At 43.8% G+C, this 24,336-nt stretch overlaps 1 protein-coding gene across 3 annotated transcripts in view; it reads right to left on the bottom strand.

Moving 5' to 3' along the window:
• Positions 1-203: 203 nt before the first annotated feature.
• The window catches only part of BCAR3 (BCAR3 adaptor protein, NSP family member), a 288,114-nt gene continuing 263,981 nt past the window's right edge, over positions 204-24,336 (bottom strand). Inside the window, exons 10-18 of one of the 3 annotated variants that reach the window (XM_083157075.1) lie at positions 22,914-23,045; positions 17,547-17,992; positions 14,500-14,600; positions 13,760-14,391; positions 9,867-9,982; positions 8,660-8,828; positions 6,824-6,935; positions 4,292-4,504; positions 204-1,352 (exon numbers count right to left, since the gene is read on the bottom strand). In XM_083157075.1, the coding sequence (XP_083013201.1) occupies positions 1,189-1,352; positions 4,292-4,504; positions 6,824-6,935; positions 8,660-8,828; positions 9,867-9,982; positions 13,760-14,391; positions 14,500-14,600; positions 17,547-17,992; positions 22,914-23,045 (2,085 nt within the window). In that variant the 3' untranslated portion in view covers positions 204-1,188. The remainder of the gene's footprint in view (positions 1,353-4,291; positions 4,505-6,823; positions 6,936-8,659; positions 8,829-9,866; positions 9,983-13,759; positions 14,392-14,499; positions 14,601-17,546; positions 17,993-22,913; positions 23,046-24,336) is intronic. The other 2 variants (XM_083157074.1, XM_083157076.1) reach the window with 2 other exon arrangements.

Raw genomic sequence — 24,336 nt, 5'->3', positions numbered from 1 at the left:
CTTAAAAATAAAAACAAACCACTATCACCGTATATACATGTTAAGCTATTTAAAACCTTTGTTAGATATAAATATTGTATACAGGGGTTACTTATAAAAAAAAAAGGAAAAAAAATACTGAAAAAAAAAATAATCCTGACAAAACTACAAGAGTAGTTTTTTTTTTTTATGTAAAAATATTTACTTTGCAGTTGGTAAGGCCTGTAATAGGAAATAACAAATATATACAGCCGCACAGAGCTCATCTCGATGGTAGGTCATTGCACCCCAGAAAGCATTCAGCAATGTTCAATAAACCACAAAGACACTTTCATACAAAACTGGTTTAATTTAATGATTCTACTCTCTGCATTCATTTGGAACTTTGTCAAATATAATGATCATTAAGGAAAGATATGGTTATGGCACTCAAGGGGGCTTATTTAATGGTGTTGTGCTGTGACTTAATGCAGCTAATCAGATATTAAGTTTTAGTACTTCAGTCTGACCATTAAAAAAAAAAAAAAAAAGTATCTGGTTGCTAAGGGTTACTGCAGATGTTTGCACTATTTAAGTAAGCCCATAGTTTTAAATAGAATTCTTCTGAAAACTGACCGTGAATTGTCTTAATGAAGTTTTTCTTCTGTTTTCCCCAGTGGATTTTGTTTCATGTGCACATGTTTTTCTTCTTGATAAATGCATTGTTGAAGAATAGTGTTCTCTGTTGAGAATATTTTCATGGAATAAAAACTGAAAACTTTCTATGATTGTCCTCCTTCACTAAAGTGTCCACTTCACCTTGTTTGATTTGTTTCTATACATTTTATTTTCAGAAAAGGTGTCAATATAATATTTATGCACAGTCTCTCTTCTGACTTTACATTTGTACAACATTGCTGCATTACCCAACATCTTCAGTGCAGCCAGTGTGTGAAACATTTCCACCACTGGCTTTGTCCTTCTGCAGTATCATTTAGTAGAATTCCAACGTTGACATCCTTTACACTTCTGTACTTGTCCACTCTAATCATTGCATAATAAGTAGCCGTTATCAAACTGATAGTAATAAATAAATACATTTTTGCTAATATAACCATAGGTTTCTTTTAAAACATAATATACGTTGTACACATACATCAACAGCATGTTACTGTTAAAGATTGCAGCTTCCGAATCAGTCTCTTAAATATTAATAAGCAGAGGTGCACTTTAGGGAGGAGGTGGTTCTAGTTTTCTGGATAAGGCTGTTAGAATCTGGCTAAACTTTTGGTATCTCTCAGCCTGGCTGACTTGTGCGCCTTTACTGCCCCATAACAGTCTCATTTGAAATTCTGTCCTGAAGATCTCACTCATTTCTTCATCCGGCTTAAAACCTATAATTGAAAGAGGAAATCCGGGTGAAACAATGCAAAGAATGTTTAACAGGAAAAAACCTCACTATATAAGAATGTTCTGTGTCACAAGGAGCACATGGCAATCCTTTTTGTGCAGTGGACAAAGGGACTGATTCAGGGATGTATGCAGTTTAGGAATTATTGGGCAACTGTGCAAGTGCTGTGCTTGTTTTGTAACAGCGGCCACATGGAAGATTTATTCTTGCAGTGATTACTTGTCAGTGACTGATTGGGGGTGGTAACAGGATGTAGCTTCAAAAACAATGGTGGTGTTTGAGACTGGGCCTACAATCCCATGCGCCACTGCAATAGCACTGGCATTTTCCTGCGCAACCATACAGGTACTCAGAACTGATATGACGACTGATCTGCAATGGATTCCGAGTCTTTGTACTCAGCTGCTGGAAATTGTATAGCCAATTTATGTACAGAAACCTTTGTGTGATGTGCAAAATATCCTCTGAAAGATATATTTCCTATGCTTTGGGCGGGCTTACTAGTGTTTATAAATGGATATGATTTAATGTAATCTTTCAACTGGCCACAAGATGGCAGTGTTGAAACTTTTGGATAACCTTTTATCTTCCAAAGAAGGATATGGGTCATTAGGTTAATGGTCAAAAGGTCTATGACTATTGGTCAGCACATCGAAAAGGTCAACGAGCATTAGGACGACACAAGCAAAAGATCCACATACATTTTTTTTTGTGTGTTTGTCGACATAGACAACATATTAGTGGTATATCGCCTTGCTGCCCTTGGCACATGTTTTTTATTATCCCTATGCCCACTGGGATAGGAACGTATGAACAATTCGGTTCAAAATAAAGATCATGAAAAACTCACGTCAACCAATCAATAGTGGTATACCTTAAGACCACACGTCCCAAAGAAAGCACTTAAACCAGTGGTCAGGGAACTTGGTCCTCATTACCCCACGCAGTGCATGTTTTGCAGGTCTCCTCACAGAAACACAGGTGAAATAATTAACTCCACCTGAAACCTTATAAAATGTGTCTGAGTAATTAGTACACCTGTGCACCTGCTGGGTTACCAGCAAAACATGCACTGTGTGGGGTAATGAGGACAGAGTTCCCTGACCACTGACTTAAACAGTTATAGTCCCTCTGATTTTTACCCTTTGAGTGCCAAGTGAATGTTAGGTGTGTACAGAGGCAGAACTCTGGGAGGCAACAGAGTCATCTGCCGCTGGGCTCCTGCTCCCAAGGGGGCACCTCTCCTCCACTGAGTTTGAATCAGTTAATTGAAAGCCATTTATATCACTTCTGTGGCTGTCTCCTCCTCCTAGCAGGACCATAGATGCCCCACTCTCTTTATTCTAAACATAATATCCATTACATACATACATACATTTATATAAGGTGGTGGGTGTGTGTTGGGAGGCACCAATATTTATCTTACCTCCGGGCAACTGGGACAAACTTACACCACTGGGTGTGTAAATTGGCAAGTAAACATTTATTCATCATAATATTTACCTTTTATATAGGAAATATAACTTTTTATTTTGCACATCACATGTTGGCACTCAATGGGTTAATATGAGTTTCTGTGCATAATTCAGATCTTATACTAAAACAAAACACCCTCCATTTTTAGTAAGATTATTGGCAAATCCAGAAACAGCCTTGTCCTGTTAATCACATTACGGTTGAGGCCAGACATTACCACCCCCGTTGCAGTAGTGCTTATAAAGTTGAGCTTTATGTGGTTGCTAGTTGAATACTATTCACCGTCTAGCTAATAATTGTAGGGAAATGGAGCGCTGGCTGGAATTTATCACACTAAAAATCCCATAGGTTACCGTCCATGCATTTTCCAGCGCGTGTGTGTGTGCGTGGTGGCTTCTCCCCATAGGTAAACATCTATTTCACATGAGATTTCTGGATCTTGTATAGTCATAGGAGTAATGGGGAAAAAATCCCTTTGAATGATAACTTGGCTACATGGACTACTCTTTTTCATTCCTTCTAACCAATTTTTTTTATGGGTTTGGTTTTGTTTATAGTGCGATCAGATGGTCTATTTTAATATATATTTTTAATGTTGTGTGAAACTGATGCTTTCTGCTACACCTCAATATATTGACCATAAGAAAGAGTGGTTAACATCAATGCTGTGTGCACATGGTGGAATTTGGATATTTTTTTTCCTCATGGTTTTGACTATATAGTAAAAATCGCATTGTGTGAGGGAGCTTTTGATACCGATGCATGGCGTTTGTATTGCACGTAGAAAGACTACAGCAGAGTCTATTAAACATAGAACTTCTGGTGGGGGCCTCCATCCTGCAGCCAGCTAGAGGAGGTCAGATGACTGAGGTACGATCGGGAAGGGGAAAAGCCCCCGGCGCGGCAACACTGGCCACAATCCAAGGGAGCCCACCCCCACTTGCTCCAGGTACAACCATGAGATGAGCCCCTAGGGAGAAGGTATGGGGGAAGCAACAGTGGTCTGTAGCCCATGGAGAGCTAAAGACAACCCCCCCCCATAGCAACATATAACTGTACTGTTTCCACTTACCTGTTGCCTATCTGGCTGTCGCAACGACCAAGTGGCACAGTGGATGGCTGCCTAGGCGCTTTGCAGGTCAGCAAATATATTTGCCCTGTGACGCCCCTATACTTGTCCATCATCCTCTCAGGGTACATCTAGTATATACCTGTATGTGTTATGTATATCTGTACTTTTGCACAGCAATCCACATCTAATTCCGAGTATACACAAGTATACCTGGCCAATAAAGCGGATTCTGATTTCTACTAGCTTCTCTCCCTCCCTCCCTGCCGATACCTAAATCTATATCAGCAGCAGCAGCAAATCGTCCCGTGTGTGCACACCTTAACAATGTCCTCTATATGTCCGTAAGTGTCCCTGCTGCTGTATTATTCCCTTACCTTCCAATAGCTGTTCTGCATTGCTTTGATACAAAGCTGCGTTTTGGGCAATACATCGTGCAGTTTCCAAATGACTGAACATTATTTCACATCCTCTGTCGTGGTTCTCCCACCAATCCATTCCTTCAAATGCGACAGACTGACGTTGTAGCAACATTATTATGGGCATTAGTAATGGGACTGTCAGATTCTCCTGCACGGCAAATACTATTCCTAGAGTAGAAGACAACATATGTTAATTCAATGAAATGCAAAGTTACTTCAGGTAGTGACTTAACATTACATTTTGGCAAGAGTGTGAAGGCGCAGTAACAGGCTGCTGTAACAAGGGGGCACTAGAGCTCAGTGTGTTCATTGATAGTAGTCAGAATGGTAGGCAATTGTGCAATATGGTATTAATGGCTTACACTGTGTGTATCAATACTCCAGGATGCGGTTAATGACCAACATGAGTTTAAAAAAAAAAAAAAAGTTTTCAAGTGCGCAGAGAGTGAGACTATAATAGTGTGCCAAGGGCAGTGAGGCACCGTGGCCGAAGCATGGTGAGCGAAGCAGTACACTTATATGGGTCCATGTCAACATAGACACCCAAAAAGCTAATGTCACCCCCTTTCATGTCGACCTGTTTCTTGTGTTAACTTTTTGCCCATATTGACCTAATGCATGTCAACATTTTTTCATGTGGCATCCTTTTGCCTGTCTACCTATAGTGGTTGATCTATTGACTGTCGACTATGATCCACACTGCATAACTTAAGGTCCGATTGGGCCTATTTTCATCCGATGCTGATGGATCAGATTACAACTGTGTTTTGACATCAGATACAATGCGCATCGGATCCAGAGATCATATGTGCTGCACGGTTATAGTATACTGCAGACATGTCCAACGTCGGCCCTCCAGATGTGAAACTACACATCCCAGCATGCTTTGCCACAGATTTGCTATTAGAGAATGCTAAAGGTATTGCAAAGCATGCTGGGATGTGTAGTTTCAAAACATCTAGAGGGACAACGTTGGACGTGCCTGGTATAGTGCATGGGTGTTCAAACTGTGGCCCTGCAGATGTTGTGAAACTATATGTTCCAACATGCATTGCCACATTCTTTCCTATAAGAGCATGCCAAAACTGTCAGGGCATGCTGGGACATGTAGTTCCACAACATCTGGAGGGCCACAGTTTGAAGACCCATAGTATAGTGCAGGGCTGGGCAACACCGGCCCTCCAGATGTTAATGAACTACACATCCCAGGATGCTTTTCATTAGTTTTGCTATGTGGCCATGCTGAAACTGATGCAAGGCATGCTGGGATGTGTAGTTCATCAACATCTGGAGGGCCGGTGTTGCCGAGCCCTGGTATAGTGGATCGACGCGGTCTATATCGACCATGTTATGGCCTTAGTAAAAACCGGTCTGGTTAGACGCCTATAGATAGTCTATTTACATGAAAAACTCACGTCAACCATGTCACCGCTGACTGCGCTCCCGGCACCTAACGATTTCATCTAACTCCGTTACTATCGATCTAGATGCAGGTGTCTAACTACACATGTTCAACTGAGCATGGTCAATCTAGTCATTGTTGATCGTGTATGGCCCCTCCCGGAGGCGGGGAACGGGGTCACATGAAATCCTGGCTCCAGGAAGATCGGATGGACATACGCTGCTCCCAGGGCCATATTTAAGTGCCACACCGCCCCTAGGCACCACATTTTTTGCCCCCCTAACCTCCAACCTAATATAGGGAGGTAGGTACCTTCAGCAGCGCAGGGCTGCAGTTCCTTCAGCTCTCGATTCCTGGCAGCACAAAGCTCCCTCTATCCTGCATCGCAGGGCAGCATCCCCCTACGCTGGGTCTTCAGCAGCAGTCGATACCCAATGCCACACAGATCACAAATGTCGGACTGCCTCTCCCCAGCGCCCGCTGTTCAGCTTCACTCTATTCCCAGCGCCGGAAGCACAAAGCTCCCTGTCACTGACATTACAGAGCTGCCTCTCCCCAGCGCTGGTGATCCCTGGTGCTGGTGCACAGACGCACAGCTGGGGGAGGGGGCGGCACTTCCAAATCCCTCGCGGCGCAAAAGAATTAAAAAAAAAAAGTGACAAAAGAAAATAACGCCACTGCTTGTTGCCCCCCGCAGGTGCCGCCCATAGGCCGGTGCCTCACGGGCCTAGTGGGAAATCCAGCCCTGGCAGCTGCAAGACATCGCACAAGTACATGGCCACCTTTTACAGGGAACCAAGTAAAGTGCTGCAATCAGACACTTGCTTTCATTCTTTCCGTTCAGGGGAACCAACTGATCTGTGACTGGCACGTTGGGCTCTGGTCACGTTACCAGGTGCTCCACCTTGTTCTGAAATCTTGCTCTGCTTTTATAGTGTTTACAGTTTGGTGTTTTACAAGTGGAAGCATTGGAAGTGTCCCTGTGCTTTAGCTGCAGCGCACCCTGACATGGCAGCACTCTTCATGAGGTTTATTGTACCATGAATGATCCCTCTCTCCCATAAGGCGATGGATTCGTTTCTTACCTGAACCTTCGAGCAAAACTTTGCTAAACGGCTTAAGCTGTTTTTCATAAGTGATTGCAGTCTGCGTGTACTGGTGCCTCAGAATGGTCCACGTGTGCTCCAGCCTTGTAATCTGTATAGATGTGAAACACACCAGTTACCCCCTGTGCAGTTGCCTGTGTCTGGGCTAGTCCCCCCCCATACATAACGCTCTGTTCCCACACATCCCACTTGTGCTCCTCTTGCAGGGCTGAGCGAGAGGGGAGTCATTTGCTCAGTGCACTGGGCCCTCGTCACGGTCAGTATACATCAGTGCTCTCCCCAACTCAGGCCTCATGGACCCCTAACATTTCAGGTTCATCAGGTCTCCTAGTTGATGCACAGGTTTATTCAATGCTGGCTGACAATTTACAATATCTACAGGTAGAGCTAATTATTTTAATAGTGATAGGAAGGATATGTGTGACATATGCCCTGGAAGTGGGAAACACTGGTATAGGTAGGGGCAAGGTCTACCATTATTGTTTTAAAATATAATTGTATTCTTCAATTATTAAAGCATCCAGATGATTACAGCAATACATCAAAATATGACATTAGTGTCATATAATACAGAAGTGTTAATTCTAGCATCCTGCATCTTCCAAAACCTGTGTGCTTCCTCCTCCCTGCCAGGGGTGTCACATTCTGCTGTACAGAGTGGTCTGTATTTCAGCACTGACATGCAGAATAGCACCACGGCCGAGCGACTCCCCAGGCAGGAAAGAAGAACTGCATGGGTTTTGGAAGCTGCAGTGTGCGAGAATGAACACTGATATCCCTATGTGTTTCAGCCATTCAAAAGTGATTTACATACCTCCCACATGACCCATTGCAGGAGGGACACAATGCTCTGTTTTTGGACCGTTTTAATTTAAGATTGCCATCACTTGTTTTAAATGAAATACATTAACAGGAAAGTCCAGGAACAGAACATTGTGTTCCGCCTAGAGAGGGTCATGTTGGGAGGTATGGATTTAGTCTAATGGGTGAAACATACAGGACAATCCCAAAATTACCTCCTACACAAAGGTAAGCTATACCAGTGGTTCCCAAACTGTGCGCCTAGGCTCACTGGGGTGCCTCGGAGCACTTGCAGGGGTGCCTCAGTTTGGTGGTCCTGAACCGATTCAAATTATTTATGGTCAATGTAATAGGCAAAATCAGTGCTTGTGGCTTCCAGTTTTAAAATATGTGGATAAACAGAAGTGAATCCTGTCCCTCGCCACGTAACTGGACCTAAGGATGACACATAAGCACAACTTATTTAATTTAATATTCTTATTAAAAAACCTCGCTAGCAAACTTTGCACATAGGGCCGCCGTGACAAACATTCTAGTAATCTAGGGAGCCGTGATGCAAAAAAAGTTTGGGAACCACTGAGCTATACTCTTTGTCCTAAGCCCCATACACGCGGGGAGCTGTGCAGACGCATGGATCGCTCAGCATGCAGGGCACCAGCAATGTGTGCTATGCGAGCTGTGCGGCCCGTGGCCGGGGGTATACACATGGGCCCATGTGTGCTTAATTTCTAATGGTGTGTACACACAGTGAGATTCCTTTCCTATACAATTTTTTTGCTTCTGGTCACAGAAGCATGCTTCTATGACCAGCGGCTTCCCCCGGCAATCAGCTGTTTCTACCGGCAGTGTCTGCTTTTCATCCGCAACCATCCGGAGCCTGTGTGCAATACACCTATTATAGATATGCCAGTGAATGAGGCTGGTGAAGTGTCAGGAAGTACAATAAACCTTCTTGAAAAGAGCTACAGCTTTGATTTTATACAACACACCCAATTTTTAGATCGCACTTCATACCTGAGGCATTTTCAGCGCTTTCATGATGGAAGAAAATGCAAAGTAGTCTCCCAGATCCTTCAGCTCTACTGCAAGTTGGATGATCTTGTTCAAAGTGGCCACACGCTCTTCCAGATTTCCTGTGCATCCCAAAATATCCACAGCGATGCCTATGGCCATGGTGGTATGTCTGGAATATCAATATGCTACAATTAAACATTATATTATAGAAGCCTCATACAACCTTTGGCAATATATTACTTGGACATGCTTGGACTTTATTTCCCCACCAGTGATTTAGAGCTAGAGGTCTTCTGGCCTCTGGCCCCCCTAGGTCTAGTTGCACACCTGGGGTAAAATGTAATAGGATGAGAGAATCAGACAGTGAGAGATTTGGTTAGAAATCTCCAGGTTTTATAGCGGCAATCATTTACACTGCAAAACCAGTTTGATTTTAAAATGTCAATGATTGACGCTTTAAAAATACTGGAGATTTTTTCCCAAATCTCTCACTCTCTGATTCTCTCACCCTATTACATTTCATCCCTAGTATTATGGGGCTTCCTCCCTGACATGGGAATGCACCTTGCGTGGAACAGTGCCATATGCAATTTCAAAATCCACAATTTGTAGGAAACTAATTGCTGGCCTAATAATATGGATTCATTGGTCAGTGCTGTATTACGGTATTACTTCCTGTGGGAACTTTGGGCTGAATTTCAGCATCGGTTTCTACTTTTTCCTTTACCAGCACCTTATCTTGCTTCCCATTACTATGGTAGACCCAGTGGCTTGGCATGCATTACAGTAACCCAAGAAGATACACTGGTAGATACATGTATTACAATAGGATATATATTTATATAAAGGTTAGCTAGCTTATTGATATGTCCAATATACAGTATAAAACGCTGGTACCAGAATCTATTCTATTGTACAACCCCTTTGGGAGAGAAATAGGCCACAATTTTCCACCAATCCTAACTTGCCCCTCCTGCTATCATGTGCAGTCTCTTCAGCTGGTTCTCTATGTACCTGGATGTTAGGATGGCCCTGGGCTCCAGTCCAATCACAGACCCCATTTTAAACATGTACAGCAACGTTACCACTGGGTGTTTTAGATAGGATATGTTCTGTCTCTGTGTTTGTTGCCCCCGTCTTCAGCAACAGGCGCAACTATCCAGCAGACTCCGCACACAGCTATATAACTACTGATGAGGATGGTTACCTTTCAATTAAGTCTAGGCGCAGTTGGTGCCCATAGGGCAGTGTGATCAGTTCTAGTCCACAGCTCACTCCCATGTTCCTTCCCATCTCTGGTGAAACATCCAGTATCCTGGCAACCTGAAAGTGCATACGTCTGTGGTCAGGAAGAGGGATATTGACAATATGATAACAAATTTATACTCCATTCTTCTCTGGAACTAATTTTAGAAAGTATATTTGATTTGGGTGAGAAGAGTCATGTGACAACCTACAAAGTAACATCATTAATGTAAAACTGTTCCTATATGAAAAGGTTTAAAGAAGCACAATCAATTTAAATACTATGGGTTACATTTACTAAGCTACGGATTGGCTGTCATGTAGAAAACAATGGCCATATCCAGTGACTTGGGTGACCAAAACAAAATACTAGGTAAGAGTTGTATGGCTTTTCAAAACCCCCGGTTCATGTCCATTGGTCTGTAAACCACAATCCCGCTGTTAATACAAATGGGATAAAAAGTGCTGGCTTCTTTATGGGATTAGGTATAAAAAATAAATACAAACTGAAAAATGTAATAATAAAAATAAAATGCATGTGTTACTATAAATAAACCAGCCTAGACTGTCTGTCTGAAAATGGCGGAGCAAGGTGGAATAGAGTGGCAAGGAATTCCTCCCCCCCCCCCCCACCCCCACCCCCAACTAATTACCAGGTACTGTACAATCCGTTTTGACCCAGTAATAAGTGCGATGTGAAAGGGGTTACCATATCCCTTAAATGTGTAGCAACACGGTAATACGAACCGGTACAAAAAGCAGAGTTCTTACCGGTTTGTTGCTTGGCGATGTGAACGGGTTAAACAGGTTGACCGGCCCATTTCCCGTTCACACTATGGAGGCGGCGGCAGTGTTTATAATGATATTTATTGTAGGTTATTTTCTATTCTTTTTTATTTATTTTTTTAAGCTAAAATTTATATTTTCTTTAATCATCTTAAAGTCAAATTGTTGGGGAGATAAAAGCTATAAGTGCTCTTGTGTTACTGCTACTCTTGTGGGCCCTGTTATTTCAGAGATTACCTAGAATGAGGGAACAGCCCTTATTTATCAGTCACTGATTTAAAAAACCAACACAAAGCAGAATGATCTCCACAGAATAGGCTCTGAATCTGTGGGTGCTGAAGGGCTTGAGCACCAACGGGCGGCCGCCCCCGAAACCCCGCTGGCCACTGCAGCACTGCAGAATCTGTAGTTGATAAAAAAAAAATCATACCCGCCGTGGCCACCCTACTATAATACACTTCCATCCTACGTGATGCTGACCCGCCTGGCGCCTTCGCCGATGCCAACTTCCTCCCCCTCCCTGCTCTCTCTCCTCCACACACGTGACGCGTCAGTCACACAGCGCGCCTGGCCTGCCACCTGCTGCAGCCTGCGAGGAGATCTGGAGGGAGCCCAGTCTGAAGGCGGCAGCAGTAGCTGAGCTTACCCAGTCCCAGACGGGTTGGGATCATTTGGTCTACAGCATGATGGTCGACTGTCATTAGGTCGACATGGGAAAAGGTCGACATGGTTCTAGGTCGAAATGTCATAGTTCGACAGGTCGTTAGTTCAACAGACAAAAGGTCGACAGTCAAAAGGTCAACATGGGATTTTTCACTCTTTTTTTAACTGAATGTCAACACAGTTGACATGGACACAGGTTCAAGTGCACCGCATCGCTCACAATGCATCGGGCACGGTGCGCTCGGCACACTATTTTATTCTCCCACCACGCCCTAGTGCAGTGATTTTCAACCTTATTACCTTGCGGCACACTAAATAAGATTTTAAAATTGCCAAGGCACACCATGAGATTCCCACAGGACAAAACACACTGGCCCCCACAGGAAAAAAACAAGCCTATTGGCTCCCATATAAAAAACAGTCACACTGGTCCACACAGGAAACAAAAATAAAATACATTGGCCCTTTACATGAAAAGAAGAGACCAGTAAATAACAGTTGAACTGGTGCTGGCTGTAAACTGGTTTGGGCATCTCCAGATGTGGGGGCACACTTGAGAACAGCTCAAGGCACACTAGTGTGACAAGGCACAGTGGTTGAAAAACACTGCCCTAGTGGATGGTAGGGCATAAAATACCGCCTGTCGGAACAAAAACAGTGAAAAACCCAATGTCGACCTTTTGACTGTTGGACTAATGACCTGTCGAACTAACGACCTGCATATATATATTATGATTCGCTTGAGGCCACAGATTTGCACATTTACAAAGTGGTTTTTAGTTTTCCTCTCAGCACTATTGAATAAAGATAAACCAGCTCACAAGCTCAGTGATTACTTCATTGTTAACAAATCATGTCTGTATTGTGTACCTACAGGCTAGAGTAGCCTGGCAGCTGGCTGAAGACAAGTGTGCTGCGTAATATAAATTGGTATTATTTTGTGGCCACGCCCCTTCCCCATGAAGCCACTCCCCTATAGTTTTAACTTGAGCGCCCACCAGCAAAAACATAAATCGGCACCTATGCTCCACAGTACCAGACCAGTCCCATTAACTGCGTTATAATCAGAGCAGCCACCTGCGGGCAAAACTCTTCCCAACGGCTTTCTGTTTACTCTCATCACAGATTAATGCCAAGCAGAGGCATGAGCAACCAATACTGATAAGCTATAACATCAGTTCAGATATTTATGCTAAGGGTGAAGGTCCAATTAGACACTGTCCTTGTACATAAATGTGCTTTAAGGGGAAACATAATTAAAAATGAGATCTATTTATTTTGTATATTTTGTTCAGGAGTGGTCCTGGAGGGGTAGGTGAGCTATTTTCCCTCTTCCACCTAAATATCCCCCTCCCCATCCCCATGAGGAGGGGGATAATGCTTTTCTGTTAGAACTACTGTGCAGGACCAAAGTGGTGGTTGAACTAGTTCCACCTCACCATAGCAGGTTGTGGAATGCCATTCCCCCCCCCAAAGGATATTGGGTACTTGTTTCCTAGCACGGCGCCCATCGCATACCATAAGCCATACAATGGTTTTCGATGCGATGCGATGTTACGTGATGGCAGCCGAATTTTAAATTGTATACCATCGCATTGTATGCCATATACAATGGAACACAATTTAAAATTGTATAAGCACCCTAATGGTTTTTTTTTATGTTAAATGGGCCCCCTATAAGATTATTAATTGTATAAGCACCGTAATAGGTGCTTACAATGTTAAAAGCACCCCCACGCCACCCCCCACTATCAACACCAACCCGAAGCGTGGCGAGCGCCGCGAGGGGGCGGCGGTACGCGTCCTCCGACCTTTTCATACCCCCACCATCCACGTCGGCGTGGAGTTGATTTTAGATAGTGCCACAGAGAGCCCCGCGGAATACATGTAAAGTAATACGCGGCCGCTCGCCACACTATATAAAATCAACTCCACGCCAACGTGGATAGTGGGGGTATGAAAAGGTTGGAAGAAGCGTACCGCTGCGCTCGCCACGCTTCGGGTTGGCGTTGATAGTGGGGGTGGCTTGGGGGTGCATTTAAAATTGTAAGCACTCATTAGGGTGCTTATACAATTAAACATTTTATAGGGGGGCCATTTAACATTGAAAACACCCATTAGGGTGCTTATATAATTTAAAATTGTATCGCATTGCATGCGGGTATATGGCATGCGATGCGATACAATGCATAAGATGCCATACGACTGAATATCATGGGCGCCGAGCTAGGAAACAAGTACCAGATATTGTAGATCATTCAGGATCCCATCACTGCCACACAATTTAGTGGTTTTGCATTGCACAAGTAATCCGCTCGCTGCCATTTACATGAGTGGCAATGCCCTTCATGCATTTTACTTGTAAGCATTGTCACCTCTTAGGTTAAGAGAAAGAAGAGACATTACCTTACAGTCCATTCTGAGGATGTATTTGGCAATAGTCCTTGGGTCATTATTGGTGAAAAGTTCTTTGACCCGCCTCAGCAGTGCTGTTTCCAAGGGTTTATTCTCTGGGTTGAGTAGAATAGACTCAAACTCCTTAGGGTTAAATGATGATACCGTCTCATATACTGGCCTAATAAACTCTAAATCGTCTCCTTGCTCATCCAGTTCAGTCTGTGAACACTGAGACATATTATCATCCAATGTGTGGAAGCTCATTTCTGAATTAGTGTAAGAGAAGGCCTCCTCCTCATCCGTCGTCTGACCTTCCACACAACTGCTGCGAGAGGAATGTGTCTTTGTGCACCTGAAGTCCTCTGGGGGCGTAGGATGGAGTTCACAGTAGTTTGCCTCTGAGCTCTGCCATACTGTTGGAGACTGTTGTTGCTTCATGCACAGTGCCTTGCTGGGTTTTGGAGGAGGTCTAGCGCACAGCTGACTGTCTGATCCCCTCAATGCTTCCATAGGTGGAGTCTCGGAGCTGAACCTCCGAATTTCTGTTGGGCTAAGAGTCGGTTCACTTCCTGTCCTGAATACATGTGGCCTGGGCGTCAGCCTTCCATCAGTTCCTGGGGATAAGTAGGGCTGTCTGCTACCTACCAAATAAACAATATCAAATAAATATTAATGATGTGATTCCAGAAAGGAGCAGCAGTGATTACAGATTGAGTACAGGGTGTGTGAATAAATAGCATAAGGGTTACCTAGCGGCAGGTAGCTTTCTGACTGGTGTGAATTCAGCGGCCGTCTCTTTTCCTGCATGTTATCCAGACAAGCTGGGTGGCTGCCACTCTTCCCTTTAGTTCTGATGGGAGAATATATTACATTTAAAGAAGATAAAAATGACATTGTAAGAAAATTGGAACATGGATCATATCACATATTACTGTACTGCTATAAGCCAAACATTGGCCAAGGACAAGACACATTGTACTAAATGTTACAAAGTATCTATCTGTGTTCTTTAAAAGGAAAACTACAGTATGGAGAAATAACTGAACAGTCAGAATATGTTTTGCATCTTTTGCAGGACTAGAATGAGGATAATCCAATCTGAAAAGCGTTTCATCTGAAACCTATTGTCTGGTAAGGTCTGTAAAGCACCGATCATTATGGGGTGTATTCTGTGACTTTTGTGAGCTGTGATGGCGAGCAGTGCTGACTGCTCACTGTCACAGCTCGCAGGTTCAGTATTCACTGACCACCCTGCACGCGCCGTTTCCACCTCGCTGGGTTTTTACAGTGACGTGGAAACCGCGTGTGCGCCCGTTAAAACAGCAAGGCTCACGGCGAAATGCAGTGCGCTCCCTGAATTAGCCACAAGCCTCGCTGTTTGGGGGAATCCTCAGCATCCTGTGACAGCGAGGCTTCCCCCGGAACGTAGAATAGGGTGAGCGACCGGCACGGGGGTTTAAAGGCAAGGATCGCTTGTTTTCGGCGATCTCCACCATTAAACCCCCTCGCCAGCCGCATTGAATACGGCCCTATATGTGACATATTTTGTATGTGTGGCTTTGCTATTCACATTTAATTTGATAGATCAAAGTGGAGAAAAGGTAAATGTTTGGTACCAGTTACTCAAAGATATTCAAATTGGAAACAGTGCTAAAAATACAGAATATATATATATATAAAATTGCGCTATTTAATTCCAATTTACTAAATTGGTCGCTGTTGACACTCAGACCCCTACTAGCTGGGACTGAAAATACCTACAATACACAACACAATAGTGTCTTCAGCGCCCTTAGTTTGTAATGTCCATACAATATAATACACATTAATAATATAGTAATATAATGATTTAAAATAATTAGATACACTTCATAGGTGGTTCTTTTGAAGAATTTTTTTTTTTATTTTTCAAAAACGTGATCAATACCCAACGCGTTTCGCCTCGATAAGAAGCTTCATCAGGGGTTTGTGATCTATAAAAATATAGTACACATAAAAATCACATTTTGGACATTACATAATTAGAACATTACATATTTATAAAAGTTCATACTTAATTATAAAACATATATATATACAAATTTATACATAAAATTATACATAAAATTATAGCGACAATGATACTGGTATATATTCAAAAATTCATTAAAAATTCATTAATATAAGTCTGTCCCTTCCATCTGTATACCAGTATCATTGTCACTATAATTTTATGTATAATTTTATGTATAAATTTGTATATATATATATATATATGTTTTATAATTAAGTATGTACTTTTATAAATATGTAATGTTCTAATTATGTAATGTCCAAAATGTGATTTTTATGTATACTATATTTTTATAGATCACAAACCCCTGATGAAGCTTCTTATCGAGGCAAAACGCGTTGGGTATTGATCACGTTTTTGAAAAATAAAATAAAAATGTCTTCAAAAGAACCACCTATGAAGTGTATCTAATTATTTTAAATCATTATATTACTATATTATTAATGTGTATTATATTGTATGGACATTACAAACTAAGGGCGCTGAAGACACTATTGTGTTGTGTAATATATATATATATATATATATATATAGCGGGGGTAGATTCGCGGCACTCACGCGGACTTCCAAATAATCACACAACACAGATGATGCGGATCCGAATCCGCATCATCTGTGTTGTGTGATTATTTGGAAGTCTGCGTGAGTGCCGCAAATCTACCCCCGCTATTCTATTTATCTACGTGCCTGCACCCCGGCTACGTGCCTGCACCCCGGCTGAAGTGTTTTACAGTATTGCAGAGTGCCGGTCCCCTGGTCTCTCTCTCTCTATATAGTACTTGTTTCCTAGCACGGCCACACCAATTCTTATCGGGGGCATCGCAGGTAAAAAAATCGGATCGGTCGCATCGTATGCGTGCTAAAAAAATCGCATGCGATGGTCCCGACGCGATGGCCCCGATTTCCCATAGGGAACAATGTTAAATGCCTCAATTTACCCAAATCAACAGGGAACAATGTTAAATGGTCCAGAAACCCCCCAAAACACCCCTGAACAGTGAAATGGCCCCCCAAAAGTAGTTAACGCCACCCCACGATCAACGTGAACCCGAAGCATGCCGAGCGCAGCGAGCCCGCGAGGGGCGGCGGTACGCGTCCTACGACCTTTTCATACCCCCACTATCCACGTCGGCGTTTAGTTGAGAATAGAATAGTGTGGCGAGCACAGCGAGCCACCGAGCCCGAAGCGTGGCGAGCTCAGCGAGCCCCGCGAGGGGACGCGGATACCTTCACAGTTATACGCGTCCCCTCGCGGGCTTCACAGGTGTCCGTGGCGACGCAGACACCTGTGAAGCCCGCAAAGGGACGCGTTTACCTGTGAAGGTATCCGCGGGGCTCGCTGCGCTCGCCACGCTTCGGGCTCGGGGGCTCGCTGCTCTCGCCACACTATTCTATTCTCAACTCCACGCCGACGTGGATAGTGGGGGTATGAAAAGGTCGTAGGACGCGTACCGCCGCCGCTCGCCACGCTTCGGGTTCACGTTGATCGTGGGGTGGCGACGCGACCGACACGATTTTTTTACTTTTCAATGCATTTCAATGGGAAATCGGGTCCATCGCGTCGGGGGCCATCGCATACCACTATTAAGGGCACAAGATCAATGCGATTGTGGCCGTGCTATGAAACAAGTACCATATATATAATTCTCTGCATATTTTGGTATAGAGAAGGATGAACTATGTGGTATTAGATACACGTCCATCTCCTCCCTCAGTCCCATGACTGGTCTATAAGCCACACACCTTAGGAGATTGCCCCGGATCAGACTGGGCTCGTGTGACAAGCCGGGCCCATGGCCTATATTCAGGCTCAGCCTTTTTGGAATCTCTCTTCCTTCCAGTGCTCCCAGCTCCAGGCGTCTTACAGGAGAGGTCCCATACTTCTCTTCTATACATCTCAGTGGAACCGTCCTATTAATAGGCTGAAAAATGATGGATCCGCTTTGCTGTGACACCGCCTTGCGGTTCCCCACGTAATACCTCACCAATGCGGGGACATTGTCAAAGCTTTCATGTTCAAACTGGTACTGAACGCGACTGTAAGCTTCATTGAGCCGGATGACTACTTTATTTATTTTGAAATGCTGGGAGAGGTTTTTCCACTGACAGGTAAGCACAAAATTTCCAGGGCTGGACAAGGAATCCCTGATGAGAAAATCGCCATCCCTCCTCACCAGGCTCTCCGATACCTGCAGGGAGAAGGACACGCTTTCTGTGAGTTCATGCTCACACATAACTGCACAGTAACAGGAAGAAAGAACACAGAGCCACTTCACCAAAGAGTATATATTGTTTGGTTAAGTAACAAGCCACTCTCACAGAGAGTTAGGGGTATAGCTTCATACTGTGGGTACTAAGCTACTCTCCCAGAGAGGTAGGGGTATAGCTTCATACTGTAGGTGCTAAGCTACTCTCCCAGAGAGATAGGGGTATAGCTTCATACTGTAGGTACTAAGCTACTCTCCCAGAGAGATAGGGGTATAGCTTCATACTGTAGGTACTAAGCTACTCTCCCAGAGAGATAGGGGTTTAGCTTCATACTGTAGGTACTAAGCTACTCTCCCAGAGAGATAGGGGTATAGCTTCATACTGTAGGTACTAAGCTACTCTCCCAGAGAGATAGGGGTATAGCTTCATACTGTAGGTACTAAGCTACTCTCACAGAGAGATAGGGGTACAGCTTTATAGGTGCTAAGCTACTCTCGCAGAGAGATAGGGGTATAGCTTTATAGGCCCTAAGCTACTCTCGCAGAGAGATAGGGGTATACCTTTATAGGCCCTAAACTAATCTCGCAGAGAGATTGGGGTACAGCTTAATAGGCCTTAAGCTACTCTCGCAGAGAGATAGGGGTATAGCTTTATAGGCCCTAACCTACTCTCACAGAGATATAGGGGTGTAGCTTTATGGGCCCTAAACTAATCTCGCAGAGAGATAGGGGTGTAGCTTTATGGGCCCTAACCTAATCTCGCAGAGAGATAGGGTATAGCTTTATAGGTCCTAAGCTACTCTCGCAGAGAGATAGGGGTACAGCTTTATAGGCCCTAAGCTACTCTCACAGAGATATAGGGGTGTAGCTTTATGGGCCCTAAACTAATCTTGCAGAGAGATAGGGGTGTAGTTTTATGGGCCCTAAGATAATCTCGCAGAGAGATAGGGGTACAGCTTTATGGGCCCTAAGCTACTCTCGCAGAGATAGGGGTATAGCTTTATGGGCCCTAAGCTACTCTCGCAGAGATAGGGGTATAGCTTTATGGGCCCTAAGCTACTCTCGCAGAGAGATAGGGGTATAGCTTTATAGGTGCTCAGCTACTCTCACAGAGAGATTGGGGTACAGCTTTATAGGCACTAAGCTACTCTCACAGAGAGATAGGGGTATAGCTTTATAGGTGCTAAGCTACTCTCACAGAGAGATAGGGGTATAGCTTTATAGGTGCTAAGCTACTCTCGCAGAGAGATAGGGGTACAGCTTTATAGGTGCTAAGCTACTCTCGCAGAGAGATAGGGGTACAGCTTTATAGGTGCTAAGCTACTCTCACAGAGAGATAGGGGTACAGCTTTATAGGTGCTAAGCTACTCTCGCAGAGAGATAGGGGTACAGCTTTATAGGTGCTAAGCTACTCTCACAGAGAGATAGGGGTACAGCTTTATAGGTGCTAAGCTACTCTCGCAGAGAGATAGGGGTACAGCTTTATAGGTGCTAAGCTACTCTCACAGAGAGATAGGGGTATAGCTTTATAGGTACTAAGCTACTTTCGCAGAGAGATTGAGGTACAGCATTATAGGTTCTTATTCATTAGCTGAAGCTTTAGCTGTACCAGCGACATCTCGAAAATAGCCATTTTGTAATAAAGTAATAGAGCAGCCCTTAAGCGTACTTTGTTTTAGCAGTTAAAAAAAGACACATTTTATACTGTATATCAGTGGTTCTAAGACTCTGTCCTCAAGGTACACTTACAGTCCAGGTTTTCAGGATATCCATGCTTGAGCACAGAAAATTAAATCAAGGCACAAACCAACTATGGATAGCTTTAAAACCTGCACCATAGTTGCCTACTTTTAAGGTCTCGTCTCCAGGAGAAGGCCAGTAGAGGAGATGCTGAATGAAGGTCACTCTGGGGGTGGGGACAGGCTGTCACATAATTGGGCCTCACCCACATTTTGTGGGTCACATCATTTAGGACTTGCCCCCTCTATACAGCTGAAATTCCCTGTATAATCTCCTTATCCTTCCGGAAGGAGGAGGGGGGGTGATGCAGATCTGGCTACACTTCTGTGGGTGCAGGGGACTACCCACAAAATTGTGAGTGTTTGTCAAATTGCAGGACAATAGGCAAGTATGACCTGGACTGTTAGGGTGAGTTGAGCACAGAGTTTGGGGAGCACTGCTGTTGAAGGTGGATTACTGTAGAGGCTGGGGGCACAAATACATTGGAGACTGCCACAGTCCTGTCTCTATTGGCCTCACTGTTCTGCAATCACGTTCAGTAACTGCTGCCAAATGGATTCCTAATCCTGCTCCATAAAGACTCGTAATATAGGGGCACCTTCCCATACACCCCTCAGCATCACACCTGAGCACACACAGGAACCATTACACCTGTACACAAAGATGTACTCTCATCACCGTCACATGCCCTGTAGTAGACTTGCAGTTACCCAACATACTGCACATAGTAAAAACTCCACAAACGCAATACAACCAGGGCGTATACTATTGTAAACATAGAAAGCAAACACATACTATACATCAGACCCACAGGAGGAAGATATACACCTCTTTCTAGCTTTTTATAGTCACTTGCAGCGTAATCCTTGAACAGGGCTCACAATAGCTGACATACAGTGGAAAATGAGAAAAGCAGGTGCAACTATGGGACACGTTTACAATTCATCAGCCTTCAGCAGCACTACTGACCACCATATTATTATTGCTGGTGGGAATAAATACCATGTGACAGAAGCCCATTACTGCTCTCTGCTGCCCTCACGCCTGAGACAGAGGTCAGTGGCACGTGTCTGACAGGCTGCCGTTCCCAGTGATGGGGGCGGGAATAAGGTTTGTGCTGCCAATGGTGACATTGCACTTGTACAAATCGATGCACTTTCTCCTTTCATATTGCAGCACATCCATCCTACCCTGCAGCTTATTCACTCCACATTTATAATAGAATTCAGTTAGTTATAACAAAGAAACTGAATAATGGAGTACAATTCTAACAGCTGCATTGTAAACTGAGGAGTTCAGCAACAAATAAGGACTGAAAAACATGCAAACAACATCATCATCATGATGATTAGTAAATAGCATTCTGTGAGGTACCACGGCTGCACAGTGGGCACAAATAAAACCTAATGCTCACTGAAAGGAATAATTCCTGTCATTTGGGCTATTCTGTGTTTTGTAAAGTACAATAGAGAGAACATGTAACACTATAGTCACGGAAACATACAGACCTAAGATATTCTGTGCAGAGATGACACTTTCTATTTCCATTTGATAACAAAGTAGTAACCCAAAGGATTTTCTATGCCAAATGTATGTGTCATTTGGGACACGGTCATTAGGTCAACAAGCATTGGGCCGACACCATTAGGTCGAAATGCAGAATGGTCGACATGGGTCTAGGTCGACAGGTCATTAGGTCAACATGGGCAAGGTCGAGAGTCAAAAGGTCAACATTGTTTTTTGGGCCATATGCTGAAGGCGGTATTTCATGCCCTACCATCCACTAGTGCGTGGTGGGAGAATAAAATAGTGTGCCGAGCGTAGCGAAGCACTGTGCCCCAAGCATGGTGAGCGCAGTGAGGGAACGCAGTGCTACATTTCAGTGTCTATGTCGACTGTGTTGACATTCGGGTAAAAAAACTGTGAAAAAACCCCATGTCGGCCTTTTGACTGTCGACCTTGCCCATGTTGACCTAATGACCTGTCTACCTAGACTCATGTCGACCCAATGCTTGTCGAACAACATGTTGTAGACCTTATGATACATACCCATGTCATTCAAATGAGCAGCCCCTTGTGACCAAAATATCATGAAAAATTATGGAACAATTATTTTACTTTACCAAACTATGGGCCTTATTCTGGGTCACTCTCAGAGGCAAATTCCTTCTCAAATGGACAAAACCATGTGCACTGCAGGTGGGGCAGATGTTACTTGTGCAGAGAGAATTAGATTTGGGTGGGGTTTTACTTCAAAGTGAGATCTATATTGCAGTGTAAAATATAGCAGTCAGTATTTTCTCTGCACAGAACCTAAATCTAATTACCTCTGCACATTTTACATCTGCCCCACCTGCAGTGCACATGGTTTTGTCCATCTGAGAAGGAATTTGCCTCTGAGAGTGAACACAATGTTACTGTCACTGAACCGAATAGTAGCTTTCTAGAGTGGGAGTGATTTGTCTATTGGGTAACTCCTGTAAGTCTGCACGATGTTTAAAGGGGGCAGTCATTTTACATCACTGTCCCTGCACGGCCATGAACCAGATATATGGGTAAATGTAATATCCTGCAATCTGCAGGTACCTGGCGAGGGAACTGGCCGATGCCTGCAGACCATTACATTATCCCAATAGCCTGGAATTAAATCTATGCACCATATCGCCCTTTTATCACTTTCTCAATTTAGCTGAAAGGACCTTGATCTGTCCAGGTGTATACAAACGTATCTGTGACAGTGACACCACAATAACGTTTTACAATTTACTAAAGGTCTTCATTTCCTGATCCAGGTTAATTCCATTTAGCTTCTGGCAGAATATTGAACAGCTCTCAGCTATAAATGTCTGGTATTACAAATGTAGCTTCAGTCTCTTTCACTCAGACGTCACATAACTTGTGCTCAGCTGCTGAGGTGTGTTGGGTAAATACTACAGATGAATGGTCCTTGGTGAGCTCACTGACAAGCTGCTCATATACCCTGTGCACCTGCAGCTGACTGTACACTGCACAGCACCAAGGGGAGAAACAACTTCTTGTAAAGTGTTTAATCCCATTATTGTTCTAGAGTGACTGAGGGCCTGCGGGGAGGTCACACTAAATTCCTGCTAATAACAATCCTGGCTGGGGAATATTTTCCAGTGCGGTGATTGCTGTTACATACCTGGCGAGGAATCCTTCCATGGTACCAAGCGTGACTCCGTAAGTCTTCACTGCTTAACTTCAGCTCCTCCTCCAGTTCCTTCTTAAGTTTGTCAGGGGTCCCTCCATCCATAATATACTGGTCCTTAGAGAACTGAAAGACACAACAGGTGAGCGACAGCCCAGGTGAGACGCTTTCCTGTGCCAATATTACCTAGCTACCTCTACAGCAGCCAACCTACAAACAGGAACTTTCATTTTGTCACTTGTCACATGCCCTGTCACCAGTCGCTGGGATGTGGGTGTTTCCTGAGCTGCCGGCCTGTGTGATCAAAGGCCGTCATGCAGGGATCGGATGTAGGGAGGCTGCACCTGGGCTCTAGCACAGATTACTTTCAAATTCATCCTTCTGCCCTTTGTACTGAGTTTATGAGCCGCAGTCTATACCTTCTTATCTGTTAACACTTCAATGACTGAAAATGCCATATTATGGGGAAACAAGGGTACAATCTCTGAGTACAGTAGAAGTCTGACTGCACACAAGACCCTGGTGCAGTGATCTGATCGGCTGACGTAAATTCAATCACTTCTGCTTGTTACACTTTCCCAACCAAGGCCAACAAGTCCATAAAGTTCTAATAATCAGCTATTGCTTTCATTAGACTTTTCCTTTTAGAGCCTGGATAGAATGATCGCTAGTGTACTGCCAGCAGCCATACATGGTGGAGGTGGTTTCATGCTACAATAGGGGTAGTCATGGTTTCACATATAGAAAAATACATAAATAAAGAAAACAGTTGAATTGAACATTTACGAACGTTTGTATTAATGCATATTAAATGTAATTCCTTGCATATTCATATGTGTTGGCACAATGAAAGGGTGTGATGTAGGGTATCTCATCAGAGATTGACTCTAGGTCGACAGTCATAAGGTTGACTACTAATGGTTGACAGTCAAAAGGTCGACAGGGTCCAAAGGTCAACAGCCAAAAGTCGACATTAAAAAGGTTGACATGCATTTTTTTACAACATTTCCAGCCAACATCTGCCGACAGGCGGTATTTCATACCCTACCATCCACTACGGCGTGGAGGGAGAATATAATAGTGTGCCGTGTGCAGCGTAGCAAGCCATGCGAGGGGATGCGGTACACTTAGACAGTATCTTTGTCGACATAGACATAAAACCCAATGAAAAATGCATGTTGACCTTTTGTCCCGGTCAACCTTTGGATCCTGTTGAGCTTTTCATCGTCGACCTTTGACCCTGTCTACCATTAGTGGTCGACCATATGACTGTAGACCTAGACACTGTAGATCTAATACACCATAACCGTGGTATAGTGGGTTGGCAATGTTTAGGTCGACCCCAAAAGGTCGACGCAGTGAAAAGGTGGACACGGGTAACAGGGTTGCCACATGCTTTTCACTTTTTTGAGTCAAT

Source organism: Crinia signifera, chromosome 8 (genome assembly GCF_055691185.1).
Source record: "Crinia signifera chromosome 8, ASM5569118v1, whole genome shotgun sequence".
NCBI lineage: Eukaryota > Metazoa > Chordata > Amphibia > Anura > Myobatrachidae > Crinia > Crinia signifera.
The sequence above is the reverse complement of the archived record's forward strand: the minus strand, read 5'-3'. Positions and strand labels throughout refer to the sequence as shown.